Source organism: Phaethon lepturus, unplaced genomic scaffold (assembly GCF_000687285.1).
Source record: "Phaethon lepturus isolate BGI_N335 unplaced genomic scaffold, ASM68728v1 scaffold40778, whole genome shotgun sequence".
In the NCBI taxonomy this organism is placed as follows: domain Eukaryota; kingdom Metazoa; phylum Chordata; class Aves; order Phaethontiformes; family Phaethontidae; genus Phaethon; species Phaethon lepturus.
This window is the reverse complement of record NW_010560545.1, coordinates 240-23,616: the sequence shown is the minus strand read 5'-3', so window position 1 is coordinate 23,616 and position 23,377 is coordinate 240. Positions and strand designations below refer to the sequence as shown.

The following is a 23,377-nucleotide window of genomic DNA, read 5'->3' as shown; positions in this document are numbered from 1 at the left end:
TGATTCTGTGATTCTGTGATTCTGTGAGTATTGCACGTGCTTTACATTGGTATAACGACATCAGGCTCTGATCTACTGCATTACTTTAAAAATTACACTATTAAAAATGTCAGCACTAACAAAAACCTGATTGCGACTGTCATTTAACAGGTACTCTAGGATTAACTCCAAATGCACCTAATAATAACAAAGGTATCCCAGCCTGGGCCAATGTCACAGCTGTACCAGTCAGCTTCATGCCTGAGCAAAGGAGTCCTCCTGTGTCCTCTCTGAGCATAAACAGAGGTAAAATCTACAGTATTTCTCTGCAAAGAAACAGCAGGCAGCAACACTCATTACCCAATAAAGAAATAAAAGCGATATAACCAAAGTTATTGGGCACTTTGAGAATAAGATGCTAAGCTCTATAATCATGGAGGAACCTATCAGTTGTCCTAATTTTTCTTGTTGAGTTTTCTGAATTGCTGTAAAAGCTGTATGTTCATTTAGGGGCTAGTCCACAAGAGAATAAATCAACTGCTGTGACTAGCTGGTGAAGCTACTTCATTACTGTTGCAGAAAACATCAGTGTGAAACGTCCTCGATACAGTCCCTGCTGAAGCTCTGAGCAGGGCACAATCATGTGGACGTGGCACTTCGGGACATGGTTTAGTGGGCTTGGTAGTGTTGAGTTAACGGTTGGACTTGATGATCTTGAAGGTCTTTTCCAAGCTTAATGATTCTGTGATGCTGTGATTCTGCGTCCCAAGGCACACCCACCTCAGTCAAATTTTTGCAAATCCATCTAGTGTCCAAGGTTTAAGCTTTTCTTTATAAAATACTGAGTCATATTGACTTTGAATAGATGAACCTGTAAAAATATGCTCTAAGTTACAAGCGTGAGACTAGTTTAGATCCTAATAGGATCCCAGCAACCCTGTCTTCTGCGCTGTGCTTCCCTGAGTCTAAGGCTGCTCACTGGGCTTACGTTCAGCTTCCCTGCAGTAGCAAAGCTAATGTAAAGTTACTGCCATTGTAAGTGACAGATGAACGCTCTGTGGTAGATAAAAATCTTTGAATGCAGTGATGACTGATGAATCCTGTTAATACTTGGACCTTTGCCACAGTTTAGTGCCTAGTTACACAAACCAGCTGTGTGAACCATTGCCTGTAAAAGCAGTGTAACTACAATAACTCCAGAGTGTGCCTGTGTGTGGATGCATGTATTTACATAGCTATCAAACAAAGAGCTATCAAACTCCTTAACCCATAGCTCAAGGGATAATTTATGACTTTGGATAGTCAAGAAACTGCTTGGAAAAGAAAATGAACAAGGCAAAGTTACCTGTCCAACTTATACATGTAGTTTGCACTGGAAGTTCTTTTTGTTCCTGGAAATATTGATCAGAATAGGCCTTGGAATCAAGTTGAGGAAGATCAAGCAGTTGGTGAGAATAAAGAAAAATGATCGAGGGCTATATTCAAGAGACTCAATATATTCAAAAGCTCCAAGACATTCAAAAGCTCCTTCACCCCTTGGAGGTTACCTACCCCACCATTTCCTGTGAAGACATTCCTGGTCAAGGGTTTAGAGTTTGTCTAATGCACAGGAAGAGTTCAATACTTCCAAAAGTTGAGGAACACCAGTGAATGAATGGAAGCCATTCTGGCTATCCCCATAGGCAACACTGAGTACGGGCATGTCTCTCAATGTTGACAGGGAGATGCCAACCATCACCAAACCAGCAAGACCTGGGCAGTGCTTTGCACTTCAAGACTAGAGGCAGTCCTTCAATGATAGGTGCAGGTGTTTGTCTCATTTGAGGCAAATTTTAAAGAATATATAACTTTCAGAGGGGCCGAATCCCATCAGGGTGTTAAACATACTGTGAGAACAAGTCCTAGACTGTATTCCTCAGGGGAGTTGGTAGGCAGGATGTGTCTTTACCCAACATCATTACAGTGGTATGGACTTGTAACATGTCTGAGAGCTTCTTGGTTTGAGAGGGTGATGTCCCGGGAGTGTATCATTTCTAGAAACAGGTAACAGCTGGGCATGGTGGGTGGTGGATCTTAGTTTTAAACAGAGGTGCCACCCACGACCTGCTTTGCACGCCTTAGGTCCTTTCTCCGCTCTAGGCCTCAAAGATATGTCCTTGTCTGTCTGGTGTCCAGATGGGTCCTTGGTCTCACCTGGATGCTGGCTTCCATCATAAATAAATGAAGTTTGGCTTCTAGAACTCCAGGTTGAGCCTATGGTACCCTAGTATGCAGCTGACCAGTTAAACCAGTAGTTCACTGCACTTGGCAGTGCTCCTCAAGCCAATAATGTCATGTTCTTTCCTTAAACAGGGGAAGTATATGAGGAGAAAATGTCTAAGGGGGTTTTGTAAGGAGCATCTAAGAACTGCCTTAGCTACTGCAGAGATGGAAAGGGCCCTTGTCCTACTCTGAGGAGTCACAAAAAGTGCTTCAAAATCCGCTGAGGAAAGTGTCTCAGTCTTTGTGCCCCTTACCTCTAGGGCAGGTACTGGCCTGCTTCTCACGCTTGTTTCTTTTCTATGTTCCAGTTGACAATGACCCACATTTCACCATACACCTGCCCAAGAGCCAAAGGAACATCTGCTTCAATATCGACTCTGAGCCTGGAAAGATCCTAAACTTGGTTTCTGATCCTGGTACTGGTAAGGGAATAAAGCACGGTTTACTTTATAGCACACTTTTCTTCTCTCAGTTCTGAAAAGTGTTCAGAGGGAGCAGGGGAAATGCCTACAGGAAGAACTCTGCGTAACAGGAGTGTGGCCAGCAGGTTGAGGGAAGTCCCTCCACATCTGGAGTATTGTGTTCACTTTGAGTCTTGCCAGTACAGGAAAGATGTTGACAAATTGGATGAAATTCAGTGGTGGCCATCAAGATGATTAAGGGACTGGAGCGCAGGACACACAGGGAGAGGCTGAGACAGCTGGGTTCAGTCAATCTTAAGAAAAGAAGACCCATGGTAGTGAATCTTGTTGCTGTCTACAACCATCTAATCAGAAGGTAAAGATGGAGCCTGACACATCTCCAAGACACATATCTAAAGGACAAGAGGCAACAGAAACAAATTGCAACAAGTGAAATTCAGGGCAGGAGTGAGCTATTAAGACAAACCTTTTCACTGTGAGGATGGCCAAGCACTGGGAAAGGAGCCAAGATAGGTGAGGAAATCTCCATGATGGGTGAGGATTCCCTTCTCTCCTTTGTACTTCTAAAGAAGAAAGTGGAAGATAAATACAAAGAGAAATAAAACTGGAGGCATCCCTGGTAGCAGGCAGAAAAAATGTGTAACTGTACTTCCAAAGAAATCAAAGGGAATCAGCCTCTTCTCAGAGGCTTTTACCTATCAGCATTTCTTTAAATTCTGAAATATATGTGAAAAGTGATGAGCATCTGGAGGCAAGTTAAGCTTGGGCTGGAAATGTGGTACCATTCCTCCACTGCCCATCCGCCTCATGCTTTTCACAGACAGCAAGAGAGCAAATGGCTTATGAATCAGCTCATACTACCAGCAAGACCTAACATCAATTCCCACCAGGTTAATATGCTAAGGGGTGAACAGTAGCATCAGGAGGTGATTTAATAAATTATTCGCTTCTCTTGGCTGGCAAGATGAGAAAAACAGGGACTCAGAGGGGTTCCTGTTTCTGCTGATCCCATGGTAGTCCCTGCTGAGATCAGAACTCCAAGTCTTTAGGTGGTGCTCCAAGATTTAGGTGACATCTGCTTCTTTGCTCTTCACAGGAGTTGTGGTCAATGGGCAGCTCGTTGGGGCAAAAAAAACAGAGAATAAGAAACTCAACACATACTTTGGCAAAATCGGTTTTTATTTCAAAAACAAAGGCCTGAAAGTGGAGATTACCACAGAAACAATAACGCTGAAAGATGGATCTTACGGCATCACGCTGACCTGGTCTGACACGGGGCACATAATTCGGAAACAGTAAGTTGCTGAGCATTTGTTGTCTGCCCAATGGAAACCACCTGCAACACAGCATTGGACTGCCCCAGCTATGGGTGGGATCCAGGTCACAAAGTGCCTACAATGGGCATGTGAATCTTAGCTAGATGTCTGAGCTCTCGTTACAGTTAATGAAATTAGCAGTAGGGCCAAGAGAGCGAGTCAGCTGACCAGACACAAGTAGAAGGAGCTGGCTTCCTCTCCCTGCTGCTGACTGCATTAGCTAAGACCACGATTCAGTTGCCTAAACACAAGCACCTAATCCTGTTTGAGATACCTTCAGTGGTCCTGACATGATGGGAGATGTGACTCACAATATCCAGGAGATCTTCACCTGCAGATTAACAGCCAGCAGCCATGTTGGACACCCTACAGCACAAGACACCTGTTTAGGCAATAGGGCCACTTCCAAAATCTCCGTTCATTGTAGCAATAGCTTAAATATGTAGGGCAAGAGCTGGTTGCCTGAACATGGGCATGAAGTGTCTGTCCTGTTAGGCACTGTCCTGCCAGACCTCTGGGTACCACTCCCAAGACTGAGGGTTACATATGGATCCTCTGTCATAGCTGCCAACCCCATGCAGTTGTTCTGGATGCCCGAGAGCATCTCAAGGGGCCTGAGAGCTTATGTGTGGGCAGCTGAACCGAGCCCTTCCTTTGGTTCATCTCTGCTAGGCTTCTCGTATCTGTGAAGAAGGAAAATAACGTTACTATCACGGTGGGTGAGGAGATGTCCTTCATGGTTTTGCTGCACCGTGTGTGGAAGAATCACCCGGTTAATGTTGACTTCCTGGGAATCTACATTCCCCCTGAAAACCAGTTCTCTCCTGCAGCCCACGGGCTGATAGGTAAGGGCTGCGGGTCAGGCGGTGGGAATGGCAGGGCACTAGGAAGGGTTTTTGCTAGATCTTTGAGTGAATTAGTGGCAGGGCTTTCCCAGCCTGGCTAATCTGCTGTGGGTTGAAAATAAAAAGACTAAACCAAACCCCTCAAACCTTTTCTCTGAGAAATTTCCGTGCAAACATTTGGAATTCCAGTCTCCCCTGAATGACAGCCCTTTTCTGGCAACGGTATAAAACAAAAGTGAGGGCTCAGTTCATAGGGAAAATCAGCTCTCTGAGCCCTGGACCCACCCAAGGGTCCTTTTAAGATGTGGGAAGCCTGAGCAGCAGAAGTTTTTTTCCCAAAAACTCTTCACAGCTCCAGTCTGCTTTCCTACAAAAAGATTGCAGGCTCAAGAGCAGAGCTTTTTACCCTCCCAGTGTGGGCGATCCGATAGCGCTGGAGACACGGTGCCCTGTGATCCATGCAGGAGTGGTTTGGCTGCTGCAGCTAGTTTGATTTTCCAAAAGTGCCCAGCAGCAGCTTACATGAGCGCCTCAAAAACTAGGACACACAAAGAGCTTTAAACCTCTCTTTGATCAGGTCAGTTTGTGTCTGAACCAGAAGTGCATATTCACCACCAAAGGCCTGGGCAAGCTCCAGAGAAACCACAAGCCACCATGGAAGTGAAAGGCAACAAGCTCACTGTTACCAGGTAGGAATAATGTGCTTTATTGCTCTCTTTCTGAATCTGACTTCTTTTTAATGACATCAGGGACTGCAGGCTTAGTAACTCTCCAGGATCTTGAAGAAAAAAGTCCTGCTTTCCCTCTGCTAACAAGGTGGCAAAATACTTAGTACAAGTTGGGTTCTTTCATATTTGTGCATAAACTGTCCTGTCCTTATAGCTGCCCAGCATCTGACCTCAGACAGGCAGCGTAAAAGTGCCTGGGACCCCCACAAAAGGGCGTACGAGATCATAGAGCTGTAACATTCATTGCATTTTCTGGTTGTTTCCACTTTCTGCCGGTGGAAGACACACGTCTCGCCACTTTGGCAGAGCAGCGGCATGAATGAGCAGGATTATTGATGTCTTCTTGTCTACTTGTCATGTCGTGACCTTCATTTTGGGTGGCCTCTTCCTCACAGGGGATTGCAGAAGGACTACAGGACGGACCGCGTGCTTGGGACCGATGTGCAGTGCTGGTTTGTGCACAACAGCGGGAAAGGTTTCATAGATGGCCACTACAAAGATTACCTCGTCCCCCACCTGTACAGCTTTCTGAAGAAACCCTGAATGCTCCAACACAAAACCAGTTCCTTACAAAAAATTGTTACCTGCTCCTTCATGCCCAAACAACTCCGAACAGCACCTGTCAGCCTATCGAGCCCGATCGACCGAAGGTGACTTCACCACCATTTGCTTTAGAGATGATCAGTGTTTCAAAGCAATGTAACTCCCTTTTCTGTTAAAAAAAAGGAAATCTGTAACAGTGACATGGGTTGTAGTAGGTATCTTGCACTTCCTGTGTCTGATTTAGTGGATATTAAACCCCATTAAAAATTTCAACTGTTTTGTAATATGCATTTCATGGTAGACTCGCAACAGCATCGTGGCTCCTGCAATGTGGGCAACGCACGTGACCAGATTTAATACTTATGCCTTTGCTTTTTCAGACTGCCAGGAAAATGTAGGTTCATACACTGCTGGATTGGGCAAAAAGGGGGATGTGCATTTAGATGTCAAGGAAGTTTAACAGAAAAGGAACATGAGGCTCTGCAATGGGTATCACGAGGAGTCTCCACTCTTTAAGGATGGGTTAACCAGTGGCGAGGAGTGTCCTTGAAATAACTGATGTTGCCATATTGCAAGAAAATTACTTCCTTGAGTCCAAGACTCAACCAACTTCCAGCCTATGGGTTTTTTTAAATTTCAACCTCATAGACGAGTTCACACACAGATACAAATCTGGGAAAGCAGGAAATACTCAGACTATACAGAAATAGCCATCAGGACTAAAAGCTTCCCTTCCGGTGGGATTTGCTCCCAGAAGATACCTTACCCTTGCAACAGTATTCAGCAATGAATGAGATCAGTAGTGAAACAAATATGCACGTGGATGTACCTAGAGCCAGATTTAAAGCTCTGCTTTCTGGCAACCTTGGGAGAAAAAAAAAAAAAAAAAAAAAAAAAAGTTGGCCAAACTCTTTTCAGCAGCCCTAATCTAGAAAGGGGACTCAAGTAATCCACTTGCCATTCTGAACTTCAGTTCTTCCACTTAAAAGCTAAAGATCTTTCTTGCAGCCACGGTGTCAGGAGTGAAGGATCAATGTGTTTTACATGTCTCTTCAAAGTAACTCTGGGCCGTGTAAGCAACCTCCCTACAAACCATTCACGGTTTCTTTGAATTGCTTTACCAGCTTCAGCCTCCAACATCTTGCAGCAGTGAGCTCCCCAGTTTAACTGGGCTCTCCGTGGTGGGAAGAAAAACCTGTTGTGTTTTTAAAACCCCAAATCAGTAATTCCGCTGCCTGTTTCTGAGCTTGTATGTGAATACAAGCAGTGAATAATCATTCTCTGGTCTTCTCCACACAATTTGTAACTTCACACGTCTATTATATTCACTCTCATTTTTCAGACTCCAGAATGTCAAGTGCAATTATTTTCAGTGATACAGAAGCTGTTCTGTTTTGTCACTTACCCTCATTACTCTCCTGCATGCCTCTACTCACTCAGTACCTGTTCTTCGAGAAAAGGCAGAGCTGTTTACACAATCCAGGTGGCACAAAGCCTGAATGTACAGACAAGCATGTCTCCTGTCTTCAGTTCGCTTCCTCATAATTCTCCATTCTGTAGATACTGTATTACTGCTTGACTCTGCCTTGCATTTATGTCCAGGATCCCGGAAAAGCCATTTCATGTCCTGTGTGAGGTTATTTCAGGCTACTCCAGACAGCAGCTGTTTCACTAAGCCTCTGCAGTCTTTCAGTTTTCCTGCAGGGGTCCCCTGGAAACCACAAATCAACAAGACAGTGACCCTTTGAGGCCCACAAAGGGACAAGGAACACTGACTTGCCTCTAGCGACCTTGAACTTTTAAACTGCAATGTAACTGATGTGCACGTCACGACGGCATCCTGCCCTCTTCAACCCTCAGCAGAGACCTCCTCTGAGGGGTATGGGGCTATCGGTTTTCTTTCCATCAGGTGCCAGAGACACACCACCAGGTGACAGTTCGCATCTTGCCTGGGACAACCTGCATCTTTCTTTTACACAAACGAGGCAGTGCACCAGCTGGGCACTTTGCTCCTTTATGGATATAAACCAACAGACGCCCCGCGCGTTTAAAAGGCTGATAAGAAATACACTGACCTAAGAAAGATTCACATTTATTCCTGAACTACCTTAGAAATTAAACATTGTACAAAACGTGGCATTTTAAAAAAATAAAAAAGTAATATTACATCATTTAGCATGGGTAATGTTACTCATGTAGCAGAGCAACAATGGAAGCATGAACAAAGGAAAAGGCTCTGGAAAACCAAAACAGCAATCACCAATTCATATCGGCACACGCTTTGGCTGGCATCCTAGAAACCCCACAAGTAACATCCACCTTGGAGTCCATATGAAGGTAAATTGCATATTGGTATTATCAGGAACCCTGACAGGCAAGATGATGGAGGAGTGATGACTTGCATTCTATCGCTGATGTGCTAACCAGAAATAAGTTGGTGACAGCACTTAATAAACCAGACCATTCTTACAACATTCAGGAAAATAATCCCTTGTAGCACTGTTACCTTCCTGCTATTCTCTTAATCCCTTCCCTTCCTGCAGCCAGAACTCAATTTTGGCTGCAGATTGAGAAGTGTGTTGTTTAAACTCCACTGGCTCCGACACACGCTGCCTGCCTCAAGTGGCTATTTGTAAATAATTCTCTCTCTTATGGAACTGCTAATGTACTTCAGTAAATGAAATACTCCAGCTTGCAGCTATCTGTTATATTTTACAGAAGGAAATTGACCCAAATATTATAATAGAACTTTGATATAGAATCAGATGAAATTATTTCCACAAACATTTTATGTAACAAATCCATAGTGATCTTTAAATAAATCCAGTTTGCTTGTGGTTAACTTCTATATACATTATAAATACATACACACACACAAACACAGAATTAAAACCCTGACATGGTAGAGTCTTGTGTCTGTCTGCAAGATGCCAGAAAGATGTTTTTGGGAATCAAAATCTTCTCTGATCCATGATTAGCACCTCAGGCGAGTTTGGAAATGTCTTCGTACTGGATGTCTTCAACTCGGCGTCCTTTTAAAGGTCCCTGGAGGATAACATAGTAGAAGAAATAAGATAAAAATATAAACTGGTTTGTTTGTCAAATTCCCAACGAGGAGCTTAAAGTAAGACAGCTAAAGGGGCTGTATGAAAACTCACCACACTTAGACATTTTTCAAGTACAACTGAAGTGAATAGCACTGGCAATCACAGGCTTTAGCATTTTTACTCAGTGCTGCACACAGTAAAAGCATGACAACTACTTTTCTGATTAAATGCTCTGTCCAAAAGCCATGTATAACTGCACAGTGGCTAATGTTCACGGGATGCATAGCAGAAACCATTCAAAAAACTGCGAGTTTGGGATTTGCTCGCGACACAATGTTTTCTGTTTCAGTATTTTCAACCTGACCAAAGACTGTGACAGGGTCTCAACATTGTCCCAGCAATGTTTTCACTTTCAGGACACTTTTTGTATTAGTCCTTGCAATTTTGGGGCAAATATAAGCAGCTGTTTTGAATTAATTCACTGTGAACTTACAAGTAGTAAAAGATTTCATTTTGAATACAAACTTCTTATATACAAAAATCCTGGTCATCCTACAATGAATAAGAAAATTCTCACAGACTTCACTGGTGTCTAGGAGTAGTTTTGCCCATTTTTAATGTGTAGGCTCAGAATTCATGCAGGAGGGGGAAATCTTAACACCTACAAGTACCAGAACTCAAGAAAAACTATCCTTGTTTTCCAAGACCAACGTTATCACGATCCTTAGCTCCAACCAAAGCTCCTTCTGTGGTTAGGGTGTCTCTACAGTCTCTTCTCACGCAAATTCTCCAGAACCCAATGCAGGCTGAGTTGCTGCAGCCCTTCCTTACACGGGATCCTAACAGGGTCTCTCTCCTGCAAGCTGTGTTTAAGAAATTTGTCTTTGAGCCAATATTCTCTCCCTGCTGTATCACTGATTTTAAAGATTGGTTTTGCAGAGGAGAACAAAGAAGTAGCCACACAAACAGACATACTGACATGGCCTAATTTCAGCCCAGAGGAAGGCAGTATGTAAAAAAAAAAACAAAACCAAACCCAAAACCAAAAAACCAACCATAATTGTTAACTATGAACAAGACAAAAAATAACCACTTAAAGTCTCATGTTCATCTGGAAAAGCCAAGAGAAAATTCACCTCCTTCCATATTTCACATTTTTTACCTTCCCACAAAATTGCACAACAGCCACGTTCAAAATAAACATACAAAAATTTTTCAAGTCTAAAGTTCAGAACTTGCCAAATTCAGCATCCTGGCATCTTTTTAAAGGCAAACAGCAGAGCATTAGTCTGCAGTGGGGAATATGTGGCTGTTCTCCTACCAGCTGGGAACAGGCAGGGGTTATCACAGCATTTTGCACACCGTAAGTCCCAGTGGTAAGACAGGATTAATGATGACATTTTTCTTTGTGAAAACTCTCCAATGCACAGATGAAAAGCGCTCTACACAAATGAGATCTTGCAGTGTATGATACTTACAGAGTCAATGATTATTGTTGCTGAAAACCTCTTTTCGTTGATAGATTCCAAGATGCCTTCATTTCCCCTGTAACCACCATTTAACACCATCACTTTCTTGCCTGAAATGAGAAATAGGAAAACAGTTACACAACAGGGCTCCCAACTTCTTTTGATGGGGTTGTGTTTGTCTCCACTGACAGCAGAGGGAGAGAAGGTTTCTCCCAGCAGGTGCAGCAAGCAGCACCCAGCTTCGCCCTACAGCCTGCCCATCTCCACAGCGCACGTAAGTTTACTGCTCCAGGTTACACTGACACTATGGGCAGAAACCACCGAAACTTCATCAGGGAAAGAAACCAAAGCTATTTCTCCCACATCCCATTCCCTGTGCTAACGGCTCAGTGTACCTCCTTTTTGCCTTCTGTCTCTCACAGGCAGTCCCCTCAGGGCATCAATCAAGGGTGGGCAGAGCTCACCTATGAGTACCATTATGCTAAAGCACACTCACCAACACCGTCAACCAGCTCTTCACCAGCTGCAGAAATGCAGAAGGTGGCAGGTTTGCTGAAGAATCTGTGAAACCCAAAATCCTACGCCCTGCTTCCTCATATGCTGACAGTGTTCCATTTACCTGCTACCCTGACCGTTCCCTGAAATACTGGTCAGGTACTACACACAAACGTTAGTGTGTACCAGCCAAAGAAACACCAGTGAACCAAACAGGAGATGAGGTAAGCTTGGCCAAGTACCCACAGCTATTTGAGGCATGACTTTGAAGGGAAGATACAGGATAAATATGACCAACGGCTCTGAAAGGGCTCCCAGAGATCCCTCCTGGCAGCTGGAGAGATTTTTCATCTCCTCAAATGAACTGATTCCTAAAGCACTTTTGTTTTCTCAGAAAAGAATCTAATTCTTACGAGAAGGAACTGTTAAGACTCAAAGCAGAAGTAATGTAGTAATTCCCTAGAAAGTAACCAGAAGATATTTGGTAAATGATCAAAGTAGCTTATGAAATGCTGTCCCAAGAGTAAGATGGGTCTTATTATGGTACTTTCAAGTGGATGAATTATAGTTTAAAAGAACTGAAACATAAGTTTTGCAGTGACGGCTAAAGCTGAAAAACGAACAAAATACCTGGTGCTGGTATTACAGTTTCTAGATGCGTCTGATCAAGCTTCAGTTTGTCTCCAGAATCAATCATCTTCACAACTGCTGTATATTTGTCAATCACTTCCTGTTGTGAAAAGCAGAGGCCAATCAGAAAAGAAAAAAAAATCTCTAAATTTACAATTCAAAATTAACGGACTCAGGACCATGAGTTACCGATCACCTTTGCACCTTGCATAAACAGTGTTCCGCTTCTCATATTCGAATGAGCTCAAAGGGAAGACAGCCACTGGGACTCATAAACCCTTCCTGATGTCTATCCAAAAAGCTGTAATTTTGAGCTCTACACACTCTTTGTCAATCATTCAAAACACACCTGGGTGTCACCTTTGGCACTCTTACAGGGACTGTTAAGCCTTGCACTACCTTGTACAACAGCATTTCACTGGCAGTGGCTGAAGGAAAGCTCTTCCGAACAACAGAGCAAGGCTTACTGCCTGAAGATTTTGTATGCAAATGAGATCTTGTTCAAAGGCAGCCTGCAGTTTAAATATCAGTGCAAAACCGCCTAGTCTCAGATTAAAATGCAACTGCACTGCTCTTGGTGATACCACATTGACAAAGTGACTGTTCTGCATGATAGATGTGTTAATAGGGACAAACTATCCAGGACAAAAGAGGGCTTAAGAAAGGATCACTGCGTAAATGACATTAAACCAATCCAGAGATTCACTCCCTGGCCAGAAGAAATCCCAACACCGTTAAGGTGATGTTTCAGCACCTATCAGTGTTGACTTCAGGCTGAAAAACGTGCACAATGAAACAAAACTTGTGAAGTCATCTGATACCAGAAAAGTCTAACCAATGCCACATGCTTCCATTTCCACACTTTACCTTAACAACTGCCTTCTTCTTGTGATACTTCTCTCCAAGCTTTTTGGTTACAATTTTTACAATGATTTCCTGAAAGATTTGAAAGGAGAAAAAAAAAATAAGATGCCAAAAATGGACAAAAAACTACACAATCTAAACTAATTGTACATTCAGGTCACTCTGACTCCAACCACAGACTTTACAGCACAGTGCAGGAAGCAACGATAGTAAAGACTTGGCTTTCAGGAATTTGTCCTTATCCTCAAGTTATTGCCTCAAAGTAGCATCTCTCAAGACTTCTTTGTTGTTTTATAAATACAGTTACACTTGAATTCAGGATATAATGTGATAGCCTGCAATGGGCCAAGACTTCTTGATCTAGAAGTCCAGTCAAAAAGTAGAAGCCGAGATGAGGTCTCACAGCTCAAAGGCTGATGTTGACTTCTACATCTCCGTGAGAGTCAACTATGTAGAAAGAAAAGTACTGTGAGCAATATCGTGATTTAAACACCATCTGTAGAGACTCACAGTACCAATTCTTTAATTAGAGAATTCCACCCCAACTGAGATGAGGCATACGATGCTTCAGACTGCAGATCATGTTCAACCAGAAGACTAATTCCTCCCAGATACTGTAATATTTCACATTTGGCAGCTTGGAAAATATGAGTGAATTTAGTTTGGAATGTGCTTTTGGATCTTTACATAAATCAACGGCAGCTTTAGAGACGCAGAACTGGTTGTATTTGATACAATAATGACAATTTTTAAGACACTTACAGGCTGCAACCAGTAGTCTCTTCGAGATGTTCTTTTCTTCTCCTCTTCAAGCTAGAGAACAACAAATAATCACCAGTTACTTCCCCCTTTCACTGCAGCTTTCCCATGTCTTTGAAAAGCTGAACCAAATCTCCAGGTCCACATCAAGTGGGGAATAAAAAAAAACTAAATAAGGGTAAGTCAGTGTGCTTGCTGCATAAAAATCAATCTGATGAGATCCAGGAATCCATGATAAAATGATGAAGATTTGTATTTGGTTTTTGTCAAGTGTTTCTAGATATTTTCTCCTTTTCCAAAATCTGTATTCCTTTAACTTCCAACATCTCAGTCGTCTGGGGAATTGACACAGATTAGCAGCAGAAAGCAGTTTTAATGGGGAATTGAAATAATTTTGCCTGATAAGATATGCAAGTCTGAATTCCACATGAACTGAAGGTCTGACGTCACTTCAAAGGGACACCCTGGCAAAGTGGACATTGTCATAGGCATGAGGTTACAATGACACAGATCCTGTGTGATTATTACCTCCATAATCTCATCCAGTGCAGATTTCTTCTTCTTCTCTTTGGACTGACCAGAGCTATGAGCTGATTCTTTTCTTTTAACTGCCCCTTCCACCATCTTCAGGGCATTTGGTCGAAGGACGCTGCTGGAAGAGTAAGATGGTGTTTTCACAGCAGAACTTACATTGTTTCCTCTACCAAGATGCATCTGAAAAACTGTTTGTGCAAAGAGGCCTGCTGATCTATTCAATTTCAGTTGTGCAAGTCACCTTCCAGACCCTGCATGCCTTCTTCTCTTGGACTGCATTTGGCAGCTAGAACTGATCTCCTTGAGGTGTAAACTCCATGTCCACTGACATTTGCTGCTAGTAGTCCAGGAGAATGAAAACAACCTAACGATCAGTTCACTAGTGCAAAAGCAACGAATTGATCGGGGATGTGAGTTCAATTGGAGAAGACAAAAGCAGGTCTGCAAATAAGGTTTTCAAAATCAAAAGGACAAACTTGTGGCTTTAGAGATGCCACCTGGCCAGAGCAACTCTCAAACATGGTAGATGTCTAGAGCTCCTTCCAGACAGAGATACTTAACCTATCCAGCAACAGGAGAAAACGCATTGCAATCTGTAGAAAAGGGCTCCACATCCAGCAGATAAATGCCATCTTCACAATCATATCGAAAATAGGCAAACAGCCCACAAGTTATGAAAGAAAAGAGCCATCACCAGAAAAAGTTACACCTCAAGGATCAGGGAACATTTAGGTAAAGTGAGAACTGCCTAAAAGCAGCTTGAGTTAAGCCATTTTTATAAAGGGCATTTGAATGCAGTAAAAAAATGTACATGTTCTCTCATCCAGAAAGATGAAGGCAGATGCTGTGAGGGGGACAGTAAGGTAATATTAATACAGCCTTACAACAAATCGCATGTTCTGCCTGTGGTGAGGATGTTGGATATGCTAACAAAGGGAAGATATGTAATGGGAATGAAGATACAGAAATGGCAGTAGAAGCAAAACTGAGAGAAAAAAATATGTTTCAGAGGAAGCCTGGAAAATCTCCATAGCAGAGTTCTAGAAGAAATAGCACATTAAATCACAAATCAAATAGCAAGTATTTAAAATAACATCTCGTAAGGGGTAACATACAATTAAAACATAACAACTGCATTGCCTATATTTAAGAAGGAAAACATACCTAGCTGTGAGGCTACTAAGGGATTTCTGGGTGTCAATACTATTACTTAACATATTCATTAAGGACCCTGGGACAAAGAGTGAGAGACCACCAACACTGTTCGGGTGTGTCATCAATATGGAGGACACAAGAAAGAACTGGACACCAGAAAGGACTGGTTTATCTTGAAAAACATGTTTTAAAAGCTACAAAATTCAACAGCACATCATGCAAGCTCAAATACTTTGGAAAAGTTTACTCTAGTTACCTTCTATCTACTAGGAGCTGTTTAAGAACAACAAAAGCAGAAAGGGGTCTGGCTATAATCACAGATGACAGCTACCAGTGTGGATCAGTCATGAAAGGGTCAAATGCAATCCTAGGAAGCATCAAGACAGACAAGCATTAGTGCCTTGCATAAGCCATGGTAATGTTTCATTTGCAGCATGCACAAATTCAACCAGCTCCCCTGTTGAAGATTAGCTGAAACTGGAACAAGGACAAGGGAGGGACATTCAGCAGATCAGGGTAATGGGGAGATGAGGCCAGCACCACTCAGGCATGCTTGCATGGCACAGTGAAGGCTGAGAGGCTAAAAATGTTCTCCACAAATACTTTGTCTGAGAAAGCAAACACCAGGGAGAAAAAAGAACTATTTGTGTTAAACGCCCATACCAACATGAGAGCAACTGGTATAAACTGGGCATGACTACATTGACCTGGGAAATTACAGACATGTCCTAACCATCAGAGCAAACAGGTTTTGAAGGATCTTCCCTTGGGATTATAGGGCTGGGGAGACCCTAACCATGTACAGTAGAGGCTTATCAGTGTGCAGACAGGACTGTACGCTGGTACGCCTGCAGTACTGCAGCCAAAAGTCACTGACCTCAATAGTAGCTTCTGCTCATTCCTTAGTTAGAAGTAATTCTAAACTTACTTGTCCACTGAGTGAGTTAAGCAGGGATTGGAGGATGTAAGCTCTTGAGGGGAAAAAAGTAAGCCCAGGGCTCCCAGGTTGCTCAAGGGCAGGCAGCATCAGAAGCCGTGCCCGCAGCGGCAGTCGTGACTCCTAGCTTCATGTCAGCCACACAGGTGTTCAAGGGAAGGGACACCTCCCCTCTCACTCCCCTTCTCAGCAAGGCTCCAACTCCATCTCTGTACCCAGCCACCAGTATCCCCATGCCCTCAAAATTTTACCATCCACTACCTACAATTTCCTGGTCCTATTTCTGCACTCTGCTCAAGAAATACAAGCACCAGGTTTTTGTACCTTGTGCTGTGGGCACAGAAGGTGGGAAGCCAGGATGTTCTACTGCACGCTGCGCTGGGGTACCGGACATCAGGTTGAACTCAACTGATCCTCAGTAACACCCAACAGCTGCAGAACACACCTTTAGCTGACACAGGGAAGCACTTACCATCTATGACTCTGAAGTGATTCCTGTATCACCAGTGATATATAAACCACCGCCCAGTCACTTGATCATGAAATGGGTATCCTAATTTTGCTTCTACACTACCATTATAAAGTTTACAGACAAGTATATCTCATACGCTATGAAAAAATTAAGACTACTTGACAGATGATTTCACCTTCAGCCAAATTTTAGAAAGCACCTTAAATATTCCTCACTGAAACTATTTAAGTGAGTGTCTGAATTAAGTTTCAGACTCATCTTAAGCACAGCTCAATGCTTAGGGATAATTTGCAAGTTTTCCTCAAAGCCTGAAATCTGTATCTATTATAGCAAAGAACTACTTTATTGTCTCATTTTCTGCCTGGCATATCTCCCATCAGATAACTTATCTAAAAGCTGAGCTTGTGATGAGAGGAAAGCTTTTGTTTTACCTGCGATACATTTAATTACAGTATTGCCTCACATGAAAAGATGTACTGCTCATCAAACAGTTTCACAGCCTGCTATAAGTCAGTATTGTTCGCATTATTGATCCCTTTTGTCCTGCGGTGTTTGTGATTATATGACGACAATTAAATTCATGAGCTTTAGAAAGATTTACATTAGATAGATTCAGCTTCTTAAATGACAATCAGAGAAAGTATTACCTCCAATTAGACAAGGCAATCAAACCTTTTAGGAACCAAAATTAACAAGTCATGAATACCCATTCACAGAAGGCAGCTGGGACTAGACAGCATTCACTTCAAACGCTATGACCGGATCCCCTATCCACCTTTTCACATAACAGTATCTTCTCAGAGGAACCTATAACTGCCTATAACTTTATGGGCATCTGCCATGAACCACAGTGCATTCAAGAAGGCTCCTCGCAGCACACACATAAGATACACCCATTCATCCATTTTAAATACAAAAGGAACCATGAAGTCACCTAGTATCTCCTCCTGAAGAACATGACAGGATGAGATATCAGACTCCAAATATTTCAGGACGAGATACATCTTCCTGCCCATACATATATCATTGTCAACATGTGCTTTGCAACAGTAAGAGTTGCCCTTAAATTCTTTTCTCACCTTGTTTTAGAAGATGCTGCTATTGAAGTACTTGCTCCTTTGTTTAAATTAAATGTAACTAAAAAATAAAAAGACATTACTCTATTTCTATCTTTAAAAATAACTATATTGAAGGATGTTACAATTTTAAATATCCGCAAATGGAAAAGATCATAAATTTGAAAATATTTACTATCTATGTTTTGGCTCAGCTTTTAAAATAAATTACTTTGAATTTTATAAGAAAGAATACTCTGAATTTCCATATTCCAGTGCTCTTAATAACTGATCTCAAAGTATTTTATGAAGCACTGAACAGGGCTCAGTGCCCATCTCATTTTAATCACAAAATCATCTTCAGTAGGTACTAGAAAATCACATTTATCAAAATCTGGTTACCTTTTTCTTCTTCACTTTCTCTGTTCAGTTCGGTATAGACCGGCTTTTCCTGCCAAAAAAACACAAAACACATTTCAAGAGTCACAATACCATTTTCTGGAGATCATTGATTAGCTCAGTTTTACAGACTACTGCGAGATTATTACAAGTAACTCTAATAGTCAACCTGGCTTGATTGATAGAAGATTATAAATTGAAAACATTAGCTCATTACAGGCTCCTGTGCAAAACTCTGTAATTAACACACTCTACAGAGATGCTGTCTAAGCTTGCTTGATTCCAGCATGAAAAGAGAGTGGCCTTACTGTAGCAGTGTTCTCTCTTTGAACCATGATTAGACTGGTTTCCGGACAGATTCAAAGAAGGAATTCTGGAATCTTTCCAAATTTTTAGCACCGAAGGCTCAGACCATTTAAATTTCAATTAGTTTTATATTAAAAAAAAGATAATTGTTTACAAGAGCATTTAAATGCACCTATCAATACCCAGGATCAAATGGGAGGTTCCAGTCCCAGGCAACAACGCATATAGAAGTCATGGAATGACGCCAAATAAACATATCCCAAATACCACACCAGCACTATCAAAATAAGACTTTTCACTATGTAAATTCAATCATGTCAGCCCCTCCTGGTTATTTATCTCAGCTTCCTCACTGTATGAGGTATGTGTTATTTGCAGCCCTAAAAGTTGTGAAATACCATAAACGAAGACATGTCACGTGGGTTACTGTATTGTTTACTCTCCCTTCCTAAATTCAGGAGTTGTTTTTACATCACTAATCACATGAAGAGCAGTAATTATTACTCCTTTAGTACTAAAGCAAGCCAAGTACAAAATAACTCCAAGTTTTCCTCCAGAGCAGGTTATAATCTGTGATAACTGTATAGCAGAAAATTCAGAACATAAGTGAACTGATGTGGCGATTCAAGTATGGAAGAAGACAGCCTAAATCAAAATCTGAAATGGCCAGGATCAGACACAGGATACAATTCTAGTAGACTTCAAAATCGTATCAAATCTAGAAGGAGCTGAAACCTCTGCTTTCTTTGAAACTGTTATTCCACAGGTGCTCTATGGAATGATGATCTTGATGTTCATCAGCTGTAAAAACCACCAGCAAGCTAGTTACTTAAGGAAATGTAACAAGTTGGAATTTCAACAGAAACAAGTTAGTCAAGGCTGCTGTCAGAAATACCTGGGAGAAGACTATTCCTTGTGGCTTAGAAAAGAACAGCAATGCACTCAAATATGCCCAGTTCCCCAGTTAGAACTGGTGATGAGCTTGTAACCTGAAGCATGAAGCTTACTCATCACCTTCTAACTGACTGCAAAGGAAATACCAGTGCATGGATCCCAGCAGCATCGAATTCACCATCAACGTAACCCAGAGGAGTTTTGAGCTGAAGTTTGACATACAGTGCAATTTTCCTCACCAGTTCTTTCCCCTCCAAACCTCTTCGAACTTGTTGTTCAATGAATTTAGCAGTTTTTTCTTCATCATCAAGGTCCTGTTTCTTCTTCCTCTCTTGTTCTTGTTGCCTGCGAATAGTCTCTGGGTCCCTATCAATATATTGAATATACCAACCTTTCGGAGTCTCATCAACCTTGCAAAGACCTAAAAAGTCAATGCAAGATAAAGTAAGATTAATACTCTCAAAATCAAGCAAGGTACAAAGAAAATATCAAGATCATATTCACAGTCCATGTTCATTACAACGATGCAGATACTAAACCGGAGACAATATACCCCTTCCTGGCCTGGTAAAATTGACTTCGAATTACCTTTAGTATCTGTTTCTGCCCTTCAGCTAGCCAGTTCTACTTGGAAATAGGCCAGAGTACATAATAAAGTGGAGTGTTTTATAATACCTTCCTTATTGAAGAAAATGTTTCCTCCCCACTGTTTTAACAAGGAAGAAAGCAGAAATCTAACATATACAAACAATACACGCTAATAGCATCATACTAAAGGAAACTTCACTATGCTATGCCATTGTTACTAACTGTTAAACCATGACACTAACTCTCACTAGAGTGATCTTTCAAACACTGTATGACTCATGAACGTATCCTGTAGGACACAGTCAATCAGAGCCAAAGCAAACTTTCTGTCATACCACAGCGCCGTTTCATCTTTCTTCCTCCCACTGCACAAAACTGCAGATTTCAAGCTTTAACCCTTTCACCAAGCCAGGAATGAAAACGACTGCTCGCTTCTTTTCACCTTAAATAGGGAAGGATTCTGTAGTCATATGAAATGTTCTATCATCGTTTTTACTTTTTAAATGGCAATTGTTGGAAGTTGATTTAGAATTTAGCAATATCTCCAGTAAATATAGACCAACAGATGAAACAAGGAAAGGTTCATGATTGATACATTTATTCCAGACTTCTGACATTTTTTGTCAGCAAATTTTTAATGCTTAGCACAGAAATATGTTTGGACATCTGTCAATATATATACAGGAGGGGAGGGGAAGAAAAAGGAAGCAGGAGAACTAACATAAATATTTACTGATCACTTACCAGCAATGCAATTACCCGATAATTTTAAAACTTCCCAACCCTGAGCAACTACATTTACCTTCTCTTCCCAGCCATTTAGTAAAATCAGTCAGCGTTTCCCACTGTGTGGCATTCATGTGGATGTGTTCTCGATGACTGATATATTCATTGTACACAATATTATTGTGGACTCTCTTTGTTCCTGAAATACAGAATAATTATTAAGCATAAATATGAGACCTAGGAGAAAGCAATCAAAACTTCTTGCACTGAACTAATAAAAGACTTCAAAAGCAAACAAGCAAGCAAATAAACAGTAAAATATTTACCAAATCGCCTCCTGAGCAGTTCTAGGAAATCATTTCGGAACTCCCTCAGAGGATAAAAAGAAAGTATTTTAGTAAAACTTTAATGATTTACAAAGAAATTTTCTACTGTCATTAACAATGAAATATCTGCAGTATAAAAATGAGCATTCTTTTGAACTGAGCATAATGAAATTCAGACACTCGTTTCCCTTTTTTAGTAAAGTAGCGTCACATGCAGTCCGTATGCACAAAGAAACACAATATGGTACTTGCATACACAAGTTAAATCTTCAAAAGGAAAATGCCCTTTCAAAGGGATAAAATGGAAAGAACAAAATCTAAACACTTCCCACTAACTGCTGGTATTTCATTACCAGGTATCTTCCCAGGCTGACAGAAAACACATGGCAGGACAAAGGGCAGCAGTGGTAAATGGGGTAGATGGATCACTCATCTCACTGCTAATTCAAGGGCTTGAGTATAAAACCTTGCTTCAGACTCGTGCTGAAGACAGCTCCAGTCAGCCCGACTGTCATGTAGGTCAGCTGAACAAAGGACTGGGGGAAGCTGTGGGACCTTAATCACCCCCCTGACTCGTTACCTTTCTGTAATGGTTCTTTTAGCTCTTTGTAACTCGGCGTGTGTGGCAGTCACTTGGCTGGGTCAGAACGGTGACATACTTTGTAACATAGAGCAACATAAAACGGGACTCAGACACAGGATAGAACTGGCAAATTTGATTAAATATCATGGCTCCCTGAAATCTCTTACACGCATTCAAAAGTGACATTGCCTAAATTTTCAAATTGCATTAAAAAAAGAGCTGACACTAAAACATATCAGAATAAAGTGTCTTCAACGGGACATGACTGGGCCCTCGAGGTATCGCTGCAGATGCGATACAGGAATGAAGATGTGGCTAAGAATATATAGCAAACTTACTCAGAAAAGTAATCCATGAATTGCTGAGGATTTTCAGAAGCCAGCAGCAATTGCCTCTGGTGGGACTCAGACATGCAATGACACTTGAAGCCATTCTATAAAATACAAGTAAATACTTTGTCTCTCTTTGTCTCCATTTGCAACACTCACACAGCTGAAAAGTATTAAAAACAACATTTTATAAGTGAAATTTCTTACAAAAAGATCTGGTTGTAAAGCAGTGAAGTTTTTTTGCTTGTAGTCACTGAGAAAAGAATAGGATTTGAGCTTCTTTGATGAAAGGGAGAGGGGGGTAGAAACAGCTGAAGAATGAGACAATTAAACATCCACAGGATGCTTTAATTCTCTTCTCAAAGGCACATTAAAGAGGCTATTCATGGAGAATGGGACTAAAAGCACAGTTAGCCCAAGTGGAGGTACTTTGGAAGGACAACTCTGGTGAAAAACAGGAAGAAGATGACACTTCCCACAGGCATCTGGGTCCAAATAAATAGACCAGTGAAAAGAAGAGGGGGAAGCTTTACAGCAAAAGCATCTCTTCATAACAGGAGAAGGGAAGAAACCAAGCCAGAATCAGAAGGAAGGAGCCCTCAGCACAAGAAAGACATGGATGTGTTGGAGCGGATCCAGAGGTGGCCACCAAAATGCTCAGAGGGATGGAACAGCTCTGCTGTGAGGACAGGCTAAGAGAGTTGGGGTTGTTCAGCCTGGAGAAGGGAATGCTCCGGGGAGACCTTACTGCAGCCTTCCAGTACTTAGGGGTGGCCTATAAGAAAGATGGGGACAAACTTTTTAGCAGGGCCTGTTGTGATAGGACGAAGGGCAATGGCTTTAAACAGAAAGATGGTAAATTTAGATTAGATATAAAGAAGAAATTCTTCACTATGAGGGTGGTGAGATACTGGAACAGGTTGCCCAGAGAAGTTGTGGATGCCCCATCCCTGGAAACATTCAAGGTGAGGCTGGATGGGGCTCTGAGCAACCTGCTCTAGTTGAAGATGTCCCTGCTGATTGCAGGGGGGTTAGACCAGATGAGCTTTATAGGTCCCTTCCAACACAAAGACTCCATGATTCTATGAAAACAGACATCACAGTGCACCAGACGTGCATCCTCTTTGGCATGTTGCTGCACCCACCCTGTCCCCAAGGGAAATCATGGATCTCCTCAACTTCTCTCTAAGGCAGATGGGAGCCACTGAATTCTTAACCCCACTGATCTCTCAAGGGGTGTATGAGGGATTCACCCCTCCAGGGTGTTTGGGGCCACTCTGTGCTCCCTCTCACCCTGGGCTGATCAGTCATTCTGTAGGGGATTGAACGTCCTCAGAGATGGACCAGGGCCAACACATCTTCTCCAAAGTGGATGAGGATTTCTCCCATGGGGGATCCCAAAGGGATCGCCCCACCCCCTGCAACTGGGAACCCTCCAGGTCCCACCAATCTGCCCCCAAGGAGACAATGGTTGACACAAGAAGGCCTGGGGACCACCGAAGAAGAATAAGGGCCTTCTGCAATGCTCTCCTAAAGAGGGCTGGGGCTCCCCATGCTCCCAGCAAGTGAGGCCAGTATGCTCCCTAGAAGGTCTCACAAATGGGACCAGAGCCCCCACAAGGAGACTGGAGACACTTACAAAGGGAATCTAGGCCAGCCCTGTAGCCCCCACAAGGGAACTGGGGAACCCTACAAGCTTATGGGGCCACATACC

At 42.2% G+C, this 23,377-nt stretch overlaps 2 protein-coding genes across 2 annotated transcripts; one reads left to right on the top strand and one right to left on the bottom strand.

Moving 5' to 3' along the window:
- The first annotated feature begins 156 nt into the window (after positions 1–156).
- ITIH2 (inter-alpha-trypsin inhibitor heavy chain 2) lies at positions 157–6,264 on the top strand. The gene is made up of 6 exons (XM_010293709.1): positions 157–285; positions 2,550–2,663; positions 3,760–3,958; positions 4,652–4,824; positions 5,402–5,513; positions 5,948–6,264. The coding sequence occupies exons 1-6, from the start codon at positions 237–239 to the stop codon at positions 6,093–6,095; spliced, it is 795 nt and encodes a 264-aa protein (XP_010292011.1). The 5' UTR covers positions 157–236; the 3' UTR covers positions 6,096–6,264.
- A 2,534-nt stretch (positions 6,265–8,798) lies between these two features.
- KIN (Kin17 DNA and RNA binding protein) lies at positions 8,799–21,767 on the bottom strand (the record flags this gene model as incomplete). Its single annotated transcript, XM_010293710.1, has 12 exons — positions 8,799–9,140; positions 10,621–10,721; positions 11,737–11,836; positions 12,604–12,672; positions 13,363–13,413; positions 13,888–14,011; positions 17,537–17,594; positions 17,915–17,963; positions 19,351–19,532; positions 20,502–20,624; positions 20,752–20,795; positions 21,673–21,767. Coding segments are annotated over 12 exons (1,059 nt in total), but the record flags the coding sequence as incomplete, so codon positions are not given.
- Positions 21,768–23,377: the final 1,610 nt, after the last annotated feature.

Coding starts and splice junctions, on each gene's coding strand:
- ITIH2 (XM_010293709.1), top strand. CDS start 237: ATGCCTGAGCAAAGGAGTCCTCCTGTGTCCTCTCTGAGCATAAACAGA. Junction 2,664..3,759: donor GGTTTCTGATCCTGGTACTG/GTAAGGGAATAA, acceptor TGCTCTTCACAG/GAGTTGTGGTCAATGGGCAG. Junction 4,825..5,401: donor TGCAGCCCACGGGCTGATAG/GTAAGGGCTGCG, acceptor CTCTTTGATCAG/GTCAGTTTGTGTCTGAACCA.